General features: G+C 44.1%; 1 protein-coding gene across 2 annotated transcripts in view; it reads right to left on the bottom strand.

Moving 5' to 3' along the window:
- faah (fatty acid amide hydrolase) overlaps positions 1 to 8533 on the bottom strand; it is a 53657-nt gene extending 45124 nt beyond the window's left edge. Inside the window, exon 1 of one of the 2 annotated variants that reach the window (XM_063064522.1) lies at positions 8271 to 8533. In XM_063064522.1, coding sequence (XP_062920592.1) covers positions 8271 to 8480 — 210 coding nt within the window. In that variant the 5' untranslated portion in view covers positions 8481 to 8533. Of the gene's footprint in view, positions 1 to 7393; positions 7600 to 8270 lie in introns of those variants that run through there. The other variant, XM_063064523.1, reaches the window with a different exon arrangement.
- Positions 8534 to 13706: the final 5173 nt, after the last annotated feature.

Here is a 13706-nt window from a genome sequence, read left to right as displayed (position 1 = left end):
GAAATAGTGGGATAATTATAGACCACAAATACACTAGTACATTTTATTTCCAACAAAAACATGCAATAAAACAATAATATACAGCTTCAAACGAACCAAATCAAACACATGGTAAATGACTTATTGGAATAAATGTAGAACGTAAATACTCTAGGACATATACAGGCTCAAACTAAGCTAAATATGTACAGGTACCTCTAGTTAAGATGCATTACATCCGGCAAACAAAGTTAAATACTCTGCAGGTACCTGATGGGCCAGGAACAGGATTCTCAAGTTATGAAGCAGCACGTTGACAGACGGCGGTTTTAAAGACCTCTTCAAGTGTCATCTGTCTCATTAACATACCACGATCAACCTTCTGCATTATTAATAATGATAGATGCTTCCTTCTCTTTTTCCTCATTGTTACCCATAGGGGTATCTGCAGCTCTTTTTGACAATTTCACAGTGAAATTAAACACAAAGTCAACAGTGAACACAAAATATCAGCGAACAGCAAATGCATGTGTAACCAGTACGAGTGCTGAGCCACAACTGATGTCTGGCGGCCTCTGCTAGCGCTGCCACGTCACACCTGAGTGACCTCAGCTGCTGGCGTGTCAAACAAGCCTTGTTACGACACGCTCCACATCAACGAAAAAAGTTCAGTTTTCGGAGCTTTTCGGATAAGGGATTGTGGACCTGTACTTCGTCCTCCCCTCCCCCTCACCCCCCCCCCGACCTTCTTACTCTGACTTCTCATCTTTCTTCCAGTCCCGATGAAGGGTTTTGGCCTGAAACGTCAACCTTTTACTCTTTTCATAGAAACATAGAAAACCTACAGCACAATACAGGCCCTTCGGCCCACAATGCTGTGCTGAAAATGTACTTACTTTAGAAATTACCTAGGGTGACCCATAGCCCTCTATTTTTCTAACTTCCACATACCTGTCCAAGAGTCTCTTAAAAGACCCTATTGTATCGCTTCCGCCACAGTCACCAGCAGCCCATTCCATGCACTCACCACTCTCTGTGTAAAAAAAAAACTTACCCCTAACATCTCCTCTATACCTACTTCTAAGCACATTAAAACTGCACCCTCTGGTGCTAGCCATTTCAGCCCTGGGAAAAAGCCTCTGACTATCCTCATGATCAATGCCTCTCATCATCTTATACACCTCCATCAGGTCACCTCTCATCCTCCATCACTCCAAGGGGAAAAGGACAAGTTCACTCAACCTATTCTCAGAAGACATGCACCCAATCCAGGCAACATCCTTGTAAACCTCCTCTGCACTAGTTCCCACATCCTTCCTGTAGTGAGGTGACCAGAACTGAGCACAGTACTCCAACTGGGGTCTGACCAGGGTCCTATATAGCTGTAACATTACATCTCAGCTCTTGAACTCAATCCCCCAGTTGATGAAGGCCAATGCACTATATGCTTTCTTATGCAGTTTTGCGGGTCCTACGGACTCAGACCCCAAGATCTCTCTGTTCCTTTACACTGCCAAGAGTCTTACCATTAATACTATATTCTGCCATCATATTTGACCTACCAAAATGAACCACCCCACACTTATCTGGGTTGAACTCCATCTGCCACTTCTTAGCCTAGTTTTGCATCCTATCAATGTCCTGCTGTAACATCTGACAGCCCTCCACACTATCCACAACACCCTCAACCTTTGTGTGACCTATCCCTTCACTTCCCCATCCAGGTCATTTATAAAACCACGAAGAGTAAGGATCCCAGAACAGATCCTTGAGGCACACCACTGGTCACCGACCTCCACACAGAATATGACCTGTCTACAACCCCTCTTTACCTTCTGTGGGCAAGACAATTTTGGATCCACAAAGCAAGGTCCCCTTGGATCCCACACCTCCTTACTTTCTCAATAAGCCTTGTATGGGGTACCTCATCAAATGCCTTGCTGAAATCCACATCTTATCCTCTTGCTTTTCGTGTACCTGTAGAATGCCTTGGGGTTTTACTTAATCCTGCTCACCAAGGCCTTCTTTCTCATGGCCCCTTCTGGTTCTCCTAATTTCATTCTTAAGCTCCATCCTGCTAGTCTTATAATTTTCTAGATCTCTATCATTATCTAGTTTTTTTGAACCTTTTGTAAGCTTTTCTTTTCTTCTTGACTAGATTTTCTAAAGCCTTTGTACACCATGGTTCCTGTACCCTAACATCCTTTCCATGTCTCATTGGAACGTACCTATGCAGAACCCCACGCAAATATCCCCTAAACATTTGCCACATTTTGCCATGCATTTCTCTGAGAACATCTGCTCTCAATTTATACATTCAAGTTCCTGCCTGATAGCTTCATATTTCCCCTTACTCCAATTAAACACTTTTCTAACTTGTCTGTTCCTATCCCTCTCCAATCCTCTGGTAAAGGAGATAGAATTGTGATCACTATCTCTAAAATTCTCTCCCACCGAGAGACCTGACTCCTGACCAGGTTCATTTCCCAATACCAGATCAAGTACAGCCTCTCCTCTTGTAGGCTTATCTATATACTGTGTCCAGAAAACCTTCCCAAACACACCTAACAAACTCCACCCCATCTAAATCCCTTGCTCTAGGGAGATGCCAATCAATATTGGGGAAATTAAAATCTCCCATCACGACAACCCTGTTATTGTTGCACAATTCCAGAATCTGTCTCCCTATCTGCTCCTCTATGTCCCTGTTACTATTGGGTCATCTATAAAAAACACCCAGTAGAGTTATTGACCCCTTCCTGTTCCCAACTTCCACCCACAGAGACTACGTAGACAATCCCTCCATGTCTTCCACCTTTTCTATGGCCCTGACACTATCTCTGATCAGCAGTGCCAAGCCCCACCTCTTCTGCCTCTCTCCCGGTCCTTTCTGAAACATCTAAAGCCTGGCACTCTAAGTAGCCATTCCTGCCCCTGAACCATCTGACACGCTAATGGCCACAACATCATAGCTCCAAGTACTGATCCACACTCTAAGCTCATCCGCTTTGTTCATGATACTCCTTGCATTAAATTAGACACATCTCAAGCTATCAGTCTGAGCACATCCCTTCTCTATCACCTGCCTATACTCCCTGTCTCCAAGCTTTCTCTATTTGTGAGCCAACCGCCTCTTCCTCCATCTCTTCAGTTCGGTTCCCACACCCCAGCAATTCTAGTTTAAACTCTCCCCAATAGCCTTAGCAAATTTCCCTACCAGAATATTGGTCCCCTTCAGATTCAAGTGCAACCCGTCCTTATTGTACAGATCATGCCTGCCCCAAAAGAGGTCCCAATGATCCAGAAATCTGAACCCCTGCCTCCTGCCTCCTGCCCCGATCTCTCAGCCATGCATTTAACCTCCACTTCACTCTATTCCCATATTCACTGTCACGTGGCACAGGCAGTAATCCCAAGATTACTACCTTTGAGGTCCACCTTCTCAGCTTCTTTCCTAACTTCCTGTAGTTTGTTTTCAGGACCTCTTCCCTTCTCCTACCTATGTCATTGGTACCAATATGTACCACAGCCTCTGGCTGTTCACCTTCCCACTTTAGGATATCGTGGACATGAACGAAAAACATCCCTGGCACCTGGGAGGCAAACTACCATCCGTGTTTCTTTCTTGCGTCCACAGAATTGTCTGTCTGACCCCCTGACTATAGAGTCCCCTATCACTGCTGCCATCCTCTTCCTTTCCCTACCCTTCTGAGCCACAGGGCCAGACTCTGTCCCAGAGGCACGGCCACTGTTGCTTCCCCCAGGTAGGTCATTTCCCCCCCCCACCCCCCAGCAGTACCCAAACAGGAGTACTTATTGTTAAGGGAGACAGCCACAGGGATACTCTCTAGTATCTGACTGTTACCCACTTGTCTGTCTCCTGAGGCCCTGGTGTGACGCCTTGCCTATAGTTCCTATCTATCACCTCCTCACTTTCCCTGACCAAAGGTCATCAAGCTGCATTTCCAGTTCCCCATGAGCCGACGCACCTGGCGCAGATGTGGCCATCCGAAAGGCTGGGAGTCTCCCGGAAATTCCACATCTGACACCCAGTACAGAACACCGGCCTCACAGACGTACTTCCTATTCTTCACGAGTAGCTTTCCTCACCTCGACCCGTTATCGCCAAAGCCCCTCTGAGCCAAAGCCCTCCTACTCAGACGCCCGTTTTATAAAGCCATCTTCTTTTCAAGTTCTTCCCACTGGTCTAACTCACTCACGTCCACCCGCCTGCGCGGTCGTGCCTCGATCCATAGATGCTGCCTGGCCTGCTGAGTTCCTCCAGCATTTTATGTGTATTACTAATGTCATAACCCTGTTGTTTCTCCATACTCTCTGATGCCTTTTGCTTCTAGAAATCATCCATCCTTTTAAATATAGTCAATGATTTTGTACCTCTCATTCTTCTAAGATCTATTAAGTACAAATCTGATCAACCCAATCTCATCTTTTATGACAGTCCTGTGGCCCAGGGGAATCTGACTGAAGAACATCTGTGGCAGACTCTCAAGGGGATATACGCAGAGCGACAGTATCGGTACCATACTTGAAATGTTCAATTCTGCTGCTGCCTTTAGGGAAATTGTACATTCTTCCCTTGGCTGCATGGGTTTCCTCCGGGAACTCTGGTTTCCTCCCAAATTCCAAAGACTTATGGGTTACGGTTAGTTAGCTTTTGACCATGCTACATTGGCACCAGAATGTATGGTGACACTTGCCGGCAATTCCCAGCCCATTCTCAAACTGCTTTGGCAGTTGATGCAAATGATGGATTTCACGGTATGCTTCAATGTTTCGATGTACGTAGAACCATAGAAACTACAGCACAGAAACAGGCCTTTTGGCCCTTCTTGGCTGTGCCAAGCCATTTTCTGCCTAGTCCCACTGACCTGCACACAGACCATATCCCTCCATACACCTCCCATCCATGTATCTGTCCAATTTATTCTTAAATGTTAAAAAAGAACCCACATTTACCACCTCATCTGGCAGCTCATTCCATACTCCCACCACTCTCTGTGTGAAGAAGTCCCCCTAATGTTCCCTTTAAACTTCCCCCCCCCACCCTTAACCCATGTCCTCTGGTTTTTTTCTCCCCTTGCCTCAGTGGAAAAAGCCTGCTTGCATTCACTCTATCTATACCCATCATAATTTTATATACCTCTATCAAATCTCCCCTTATTCTTCTATGCTCCAGGGAATAAAGTCCTAACCTATTCAACCTTTCTCTGTAACTGAGTTTCTCAAGTCCCGGCAACATCCTTGTAAACCTTCTCTGCACTCTTTCAACCTTATTTATATCCTTCCTGTAATTTGGTGACCAAAACTGAACACAATACTCCAGATTCGGCCTCACCAATGCCTTATACAACCTCATCATAACATTCCACTTCTTGTATTCAATACTTTGATTGATAAAGGCCAATGTACCAAAAGCTCTCTTTATGACCCTATCTACCTGTGACGCCACTTTTAAGGAATTTTGTATCTGTATTCCCAGATCCCTCTGTTCCACTGCACTCCTCAGTGCCTTACCATTAACCCTGTATGTTCTACCTTGGTTTGTCCTTCCAACATGCAATACCTCACACTTGTCTGTATTAAACTCCATCTGCCATTTTTCAGCCCATTTTTCCAGCTGGTCCAAGTCCCTCTGCAGGCTCTGAAAACCTTCCTCACTGCCTACTTCACCTCCAATCTTTGTATCATCAGCAAATTTGCTGATCCAATTTACCACATTTTCATCCAGATCATTGATATAGATGACAAATAACAATGGACCCAGCACTGATCCCTGTGGCACACCACTAGTCACAGGCCTCCACTCGGAGAAGCAATTCTCTACTACCACTCTTTGGCTTCTTCCATTGAGCCAATGTCTAATCCAATTTATCACCTCTCCATGTATACCTAGCGACTGAATTTTCCTAACTAACCTCCTATGCGGGACCTTGTCAAAGGCCTTACTGAAATCCATGTAGACAATATCCACTGCCTTCCCTTCAACCACTTTCCTGGTAACCTCCTCGAAAAACTCCAATAGATTGGTCAAACATGACCTACCACGCACAAAACCATGTTGACTTTCCCTAATAAGTCCCTGTCTATCCAAATGCTTGTAGATTCTGTCTCTTAGTACTCCCTCCAATAACTTACCTACTACCGACGTTAAACTTACCGGCCTATAATTTCCCAGATTACTTTTCGATCCTTTTTTAAACAACGGAACAACATGAGCCACTTTCCAATCCTCCGGCACCTCACCTGTAGACAGCGACATTTTAAATATTTCTGCCAGGGCCCCTGCAATTTCAACACTAGTCTCCTTCAAGGACCGAGGGAACACCCTGTCAGGTCCCGGGGATTTATCCACTTTAATTTTCCTCAAGACAGCAAGGACCTCCTCCTTTTCGATCTATACAGTTTCCATGATCTCACTACTTGTTTCCCTTAATTCCATAGACTTCATGCCAGTTTCCTTAGTAAATACAGATGCAAAAAACCTATTTAAGATCTCCCCCATTTCCTTTGGTTCCGCACAAAGCCGACCACTCTGATCTTCAAGAGGACCAATTTTAATCCCTTACAATCCTTTTGCTCTTAATATACCTGTAAAAGCTTTTTGGATTATCCTTCACTTTGACTGCCAAGGCAACCTCATGTCTTCTTTTAGCCCTCCTGATTTCTTTCTTAAGTATTTTCTTGCACTTCTTATACTCCTCAAGCACCTGATTTACCCCCTGTTTCCTATACATGTCATACAACTCCCTCTTCTTCTTTATCAGAGTTGCAATATCCCTTGAGAACCAAGGTTCCTTATTCCTATTCACTTTGCCTTTAATCCTGACAGGAACATACAAATTCTGCACTCTCAAAATTTCTCCTTTGAAGGCTTCCCACCTACAGATCACATCCTTGCCAGAGAACAACCTGTCCCAATCCACGCTTTTTAGATCCTTTCTCATTTCCTCAAATTTGGCCTTTTTCCAGTTAAGAACCTCAGCCCTAGGACCAGATCTATCCTTGTCCATGATCAAGTTGAAACTAATGGTGTTATGATCACTGGAACCAAAGTGCTCCCCTACACAGACTTCTGTCACTTGTCCTAACTCGTTTCCTAACAGGAGATCCAATATTGCATCCCCTCTAGTTGGTCCCTCTATATATTGATTTAGAAAACTTTCCTGAACACATTTTACAAACTCTAAACCATCTAGACCCCTAACAGTATGGGAGTCCCAATCAATATACGGAAAATAAAAATCCCCTACCACCACAACTTTTTGTTTCCTGCAGTTGCCTGCTATCTCTCCGCAGATTTGCTCTTCCAATTCTCGTTGACTATTGGGTGGTCTGTAATACAATCCCACTAATGTGGCCATACCTTTCATGTGACAAAGATAGCTCATCTTACCATATGTATATATAATCACCACTTTGTTCCAACCGTCATGTAGAAACATTGAAATTTCCTGTCTTATTTTCCTGTTTTTTTTTGCTCTGGGTGGTGCTTAAACAACCAATCGGGTAGCTATTCATCCAGCTATATTAGATTATATTTCCCGGCTCGCTGCTGAAAAACAAGAGTCTTCGAGAGTTGTTCCCAGGTATGTACACCGGGACAAACTCTGCTGGAAGACCTTCGTTCTGGTGAAGGGTGCACTTTGGTCTGCCCATTTGACTTCCAGTACAATGAGATATTCACAAGAGAATTCTGTCAACTCGCACATTCCAAGTTACAGCCGTACGTGCTGAAGGATGAAGCAGCCGTACGTGTCGCCAACGCAAAGCCTTTCCGGGAGAGAACAGCGAGATTCTCCCGTTACTAGACTCTACGGGGCCACGCCAGTCCCAATCGCTCGTTGAGGGTCCCATGCGGGGCAGTGGTGCTCCGTACGCAGAATACTTTCACATGTATTACAAACGAAAACTCTATCAACGTAACAAAAGGCGTGCACGTTTTGTATTTCTTTTATATAAACAGTTTATTTTTCTTAAAAATAAAATTAATCTTACTTCCTCTTTCAGTAACCCAAACCTCCGGTTGTTATGCAGATTTAGTAATTTAAACAGAATTTCTATCACCCCAGCTCTGAATCAATCACAGTGACAACCAGAAGCTACAAATGGTAGCGGGCCTAGACAAAAATAACGCTCAAAACCAACGCAGGCGCTGCCGTGTTCATTAACCCGGTTCTGCGACGGAACACATCACCAGCGCCCTATGGATACTTAATATATTTTTGCCACCACGTCCGCTGGTCCGCTTGCCCCATATTTTCAAAACTTACCGACTGTTCAAAGTTCAACACGGCTCTCTCCATTTCTCTCAAGGCTTTTTCTCTTCTTAAACGGGCTTTCCGTAACACTGCCTGACAGTTCCTCCTTTCCATCCATCTCCATAGTAGAAGCAATGCAGCCCCACCGCAAACCGAGCCAATAACAGTTTGATAAACGTGAGGATTAAGGAGCTCATCCCGCGTCCAAGACATTGTGAGCATAGTCCTCAGACTGAACAGAGATGCAAACCAGCGAAAGCTTTCCAGCGGCGGTCATATATATATGAAACAAACACAGCTGCTCTAAAACCAGGCATGGATTATGACAGAAGAATGGATTGGAGTGCAAATAATCCAATCCATCGAGGATTACTATGAAAAGGTTAGGCGAAGCAGTGTACAACCACTAGTTGGCATCATTCCCAGAGCAAAAGAAGATGCTTTTTGTTGTTTGAGGTCAATCATTTTATGCATAAAGTTTTGCCACAGAGGTTTATCACAGCAGTCTCATTATCCCTGTCTATGGTCAGGTGCACAATCTGGGTACAGGTGCAAAGAAAGAACTTGCAGCAATATCACAGGCAAGTAGGTAAATGCAACACTTCGTATATGTAAATTATCAAATACTGGAAGAGTGAAAGAAAAAATACTATGCAAAAACCTGACGTTCATAAAAAATAAGAGACTATCAGAAAGAACTTCACAGTAGTGCTGGAGGTGAAATGTAATATTCAATTGCTGAGGTAGAATTGGGGACGTGCAGGTTTGTTCAAGAACATAATTGTAGGAAAGTAGCTGTCCCTAAACATGATGTTATGGAACATGAAGTTTCTGTGCCACCTGTCTGACTGTAGCGGTGAGAATAGGACATGATTTAGATAGTGGGGATCTTTGATGATAGAAATACTTCCTGTAGACGCTGTAGAAGGCTGTACCTGTAATGGATAAGGCCGTGATACATTGACTTAGGATATTTTCAACGGTGCATCTGTAGAATTTTATTAGAGGATTTGGAAAGGTGCCAAATCTCATAGAGCTTCTAAGAAAACAGGGGCCTTGGCATGTCTTCATGGTACTGTACTCCATCTATTCTTCCATTAGTATGGTTTGTAGTTAAAGTCTATAGTGCATTCCCCTTCTAAAGTAATAAAGCAGTTCATGGCCAGTTCCCTCTGCAGATCTTCCTATCATCTACAAGGCATAAGTCCAGATGATATTGGAGAGGTACTTGCCTGATTCACTAATACTACTCATTCTGCCGTGGTCTTCTGTACAAATTATACCCTGGCACCAGAAGCTGCCGGGCAAGTTTGAAAAATGTCTATGTCCAGTGCACGATCGAGAACACGGTAATGATGTTCTTCTGTGAGTGTGAGGAACGCAGTAGGTGCAGACCTCACACTGTTATCCAAATACTGTAATAAACTTCTACAGATATGCTGTATAAACTTTCCTGACTGGTTGCATCATGGCCTGGACCTATACTGATGCGAATTTATTTATTTTTTTGTTGAGAAGTAGTGCAGAATAGGCCATTCTGGCCCTTTGATCCATGCTGCCCAGCAATCAGCCCCTTCCCCCTCTACCCCCCCACCCACGGGTTTTAATCCTAGCCTAATCATGGGATAATTTAGAATGACCAATTAATTGATGAGCTTACCAAGGAAATATTATACCCAACTCTTTCTACACTACATCGATGACTGCATTGGTGCACCCATGCTGAGCTTATCAATTTCGTCAACTTTGGATCCAACTTTCAGCCTGCCCTCAAATTTACTTGGTCCATTTATGACACTTCTCTCCCCTTTCTTGATCTTTCTGTCTCCATCCCTGGAGATAGTCTATATACTGATCTCTTTTATAAACCCACTGACTGTCACAGCTACTTTGACTACACCTCTTCCCACACTGTTACTTGTAAAAATACCATTCCCATTTCTTAGTTCCTCCGTCTCTGCCACATCTGTTCACAGGCTTTTCATTCCAGAACAACTGAGATGTCCTCCTTCTTCAAAGAAAGGGGCTCCTCTTCTTCCACTGTCAATGCTGCCCTCACCAGCATCTCTTCCATTTTGTGCACAGCTGTTCTCACCTCATCCTCCCACCACCCCACCAGAGATAGGGTTCCTCTTGCCCTCACCTATCATCCCACCAACCTCCACATCTAGCACAAAATCCTTCATAACTTCCGCCATCTCCAACAGGATCTCACCACCAAACACATCTTTCCTCCTCCCCTCTTTTCGCTTTCCAGAGGGATCGCTCCCTATGGGACTCCCTTCTCCATTCGTCCCTCCCCACTGATCTCCCTCCTGGTCCTTACCCTTGCAAGCAGAACAAGTGCCACACCTGCCCCTATACCTTCTCCCTTACTACCTTCAGGGCCCCAAACAGTCCTTCCAGGTGAGGCAAGAGTTCACTTGTGGGTCTGTTGAGGTCATCTACTGTATCCGGTGTTCCCAGTGTGGCCTCCTGTATATCGGTGAGACCCCACATAGATTGGAAGATCACTTTGTCAAGCTCTTTCACTCTGTCCACTACAAAAAGTGAGATTTCCCAGTGGCACCCATTTCAATTCTACTTCCCATTCCCATTCTGACTTATCAGTCCATGGTCTCCTGTACTGCCTCAAAGAGGCCACACTCAGGTTGGAGGGGCAATACCTTATATTCTGTTTGGGTAGCCTCCATCCTAATAGCACGAACATCAATTTCTCAAGCGTCTGGTAATTGCCCGCCCCCCACCCCAGCTTCTTCACCATTCCCCATTTTTGATTCTCTCTCACGCCGTCTCTTCTTACCTTCCCATCACCTCCCCCTTCCCTTATTTCCATTTTCTTCTGTCCTCTCCTATCACAAGATTACAAGCCAAAGAAGCAGAAGTAGGCCATTCGGCCCATCGAGTCTGCTCTGCCACTCCACCATGAGCTAAAATATTCTCCCATCTAGTTCCAAGTTCCAGCTTTTTCCCCATATCCCTTGACACCCTAACTAATTAGATACCTATCGATCTCCTCCTCAAACACCCTCAATGATCGGGCCTCCACAGCTGTATGTGGGAACCAATTCCATAAATCCATGACCCTCTGGCTAAAAAAATTTCTCCTCATCTCTGTTTTAAATGGGTACCCTCTAATTCTAAGTCTGTGGCCTCTTGTCCTGGACTCACCCACCAAGAGAAACAGCCTTTCCACATCTACTCTGTCCAACCCTTTCAACATTCGAAATGTTTCTATGAGATCCCCTCTCATTCTTCTATACTCTAATGAGTACAGTCCAAGAGCCGACAAACGCTCCTCATATGTTAGCCCCTGCATTCCAGGAATCATCCTCATGAATCTTCTCTGAACTCTCTCCAACATCAGTACATTCCTTCTAAGGTAGGGGGCCCAAAACTGCACACAGTATTCCAAATGAGGTCTCACTAATGCCCCATAGAGCCTCATCAGCACCTCCTTACTCTTATACACTTTTCCTCTTGAAATGAATGCCAACATACTATTCGCTTTCCTTACTGCCAATCCAACTTGGTGGTTAACCTTTAGGGTATCCTGCACGAGGGCCCCCAAGTCCCTTTGCACTTCAGATTTTTGAATTTTCTCCCCATCTAAATAATAATCAGCTCGATTATTTCTTCTTCCAAAATGCACAACCATACATTTCTCAACACTGCATCTCATCTGCCATTTCTTTGCCCACTCTCCTAAACTGACCAAGTCTCTCTGCAGCCTTTCCGTTTATTCAACACTTCCTGCTCCTCCACCTATCTTGGTGTCATCTGCAAACTTAGCCACAAAACAATTTAATTCATAATCTAAGTCATCGATATACATTGTGAAAAGAAGCGGCCCCAACAGCAACCCCTGCGGAACACCACTAGTAACCGGTAACCAATCAGAATAGGATCCCTTTATTCCCCTCTTTGCTTTCTGCCTATCTGCCAATGCTTCACCCATTCCAATATCTTTCCTATAATTCCATGGGCTCTCATCTTATTAAGCAGCCTCTTATGCAGCACCTTATCGAAGGCCTTTTGAAAATCCAAATACACAACATCCACAGCCTCTCCCTTGTCAATCTTATTTGAGGTTACCTCAAAAAATTCCAATAGGTTGGTGAGGCAGGATCTTCCCTTCATGAAACCATGCTGGCTTGGGCCTATCTTACCTCGAGGTATTTCATTTTTGCTGCCTCCCTCCTTTCTTAAACAGCGGAACTATATTTGCAACCTTCCAGTCCTCCCGAACCATGCCAGAGCTATTGATTCCTGAAAGATCATTTCCAATGCCTCCACAATCTCCAAAGCCACCTCCTTCAGAATCCGTGGGTGCACTTCATCCGGTCCAGGAGACTTATCTATTCTTAGTCCACTTAGCTTCCCAAGCACTTTCTCTCTAGTAATCTTGACTGTACCTAATTCTATTCCCTGAGACCTCTGGCTATCAGGTATGTTGCTAATATCTTCCACTGTGAAGACTGATGCAAAATACTCATTTAGTTCCTCTGCCATCTCTTTGTTACCCATTATAATTTCTGTAGCATCATTTTCAATTGATCCTATATCTACCCGTGTCACTCTTTTACTCTTCATATATTTTTTAAAACTCTTAGTATCCTTTTTTATGTTAATTGCCAACTTCTTTCATAATTCATCTCTTCTTTCCTAATGACTTCCTTAGTTTCCTTCTGTAGGTTTTTTAAAATTGTCCTGTCCTCAGTTTTCCCACTAATTTTTGCTTCCTTGTACTCTTTTGCTTTTATTTTAGCCTTAAACTCTCTCATTAGCACATTTGTGCTATTTTTCCATTCATGATTTTCTTTTTTCTTGGAATATATTTTTCCTGCACTTTCCTTATTTCTTGTAGGAATTTCATCCAATTCCGCTGTACCATCCCTCCATCTAGCTTACTTTTCCAATTGACTTAGGCCAGTTCCTCTCTCATACCTCTGTAATTTCCTTTGTTCCACTGAAATATCGATACACCTGATACCAGCTTTTCCTTTTCAAATTTGAAACTGAACTCAATCATATTATAATCATTACTTCCAAGGGGTTCCTTTACCTCCAGCTCCCTAATCGCCTCAGGTTCATTACACAGCACCCAATCCAAAACAGCCGGTCCCCTGGTGGGCTTATGGACAAGCTGCTCCAAAAAGCCATCCCGTAGGCATTCTACAAACTCCCTCTCCTGAGATCTAGTACCTTTCTGACTTTCCCAATCCACTTTCATATTAAAATCTCCCAGAATTATCTTGACATTTTCCTTCTGAGACGCCCTTTCTATTTCCAGCTGTAACTTGAAGAGTCCCCCTTAACTATAAGATTTCCCCTTCTCCAGCCCTTTATCTGTTCCACCAATCAACTTTCCAGCTCTTAACTTCACCCCCTGCCCCTCTCCCAGATACATCTGTTACCTGCCACCTTGCACTTCTTCCTCCCCAACCC

The sequence above is a fragment of the Mobula hypostoma genome, chromosome 12 (genome assembly GCF_963921235.1).
Source record: "Mobula hypostoma chromosome 12, sMobHyp1.1, whole genome shotgun sequence".
NCBI lineage: Eukaryota > Metazoa > Chordata > Chondrichthyes > Myliobatiformes > Myliobatidae > Mobula > Mobula hypostoma.
This window is presented reverse-complemented; position numbering and strand designations above follow the sequence as displayed.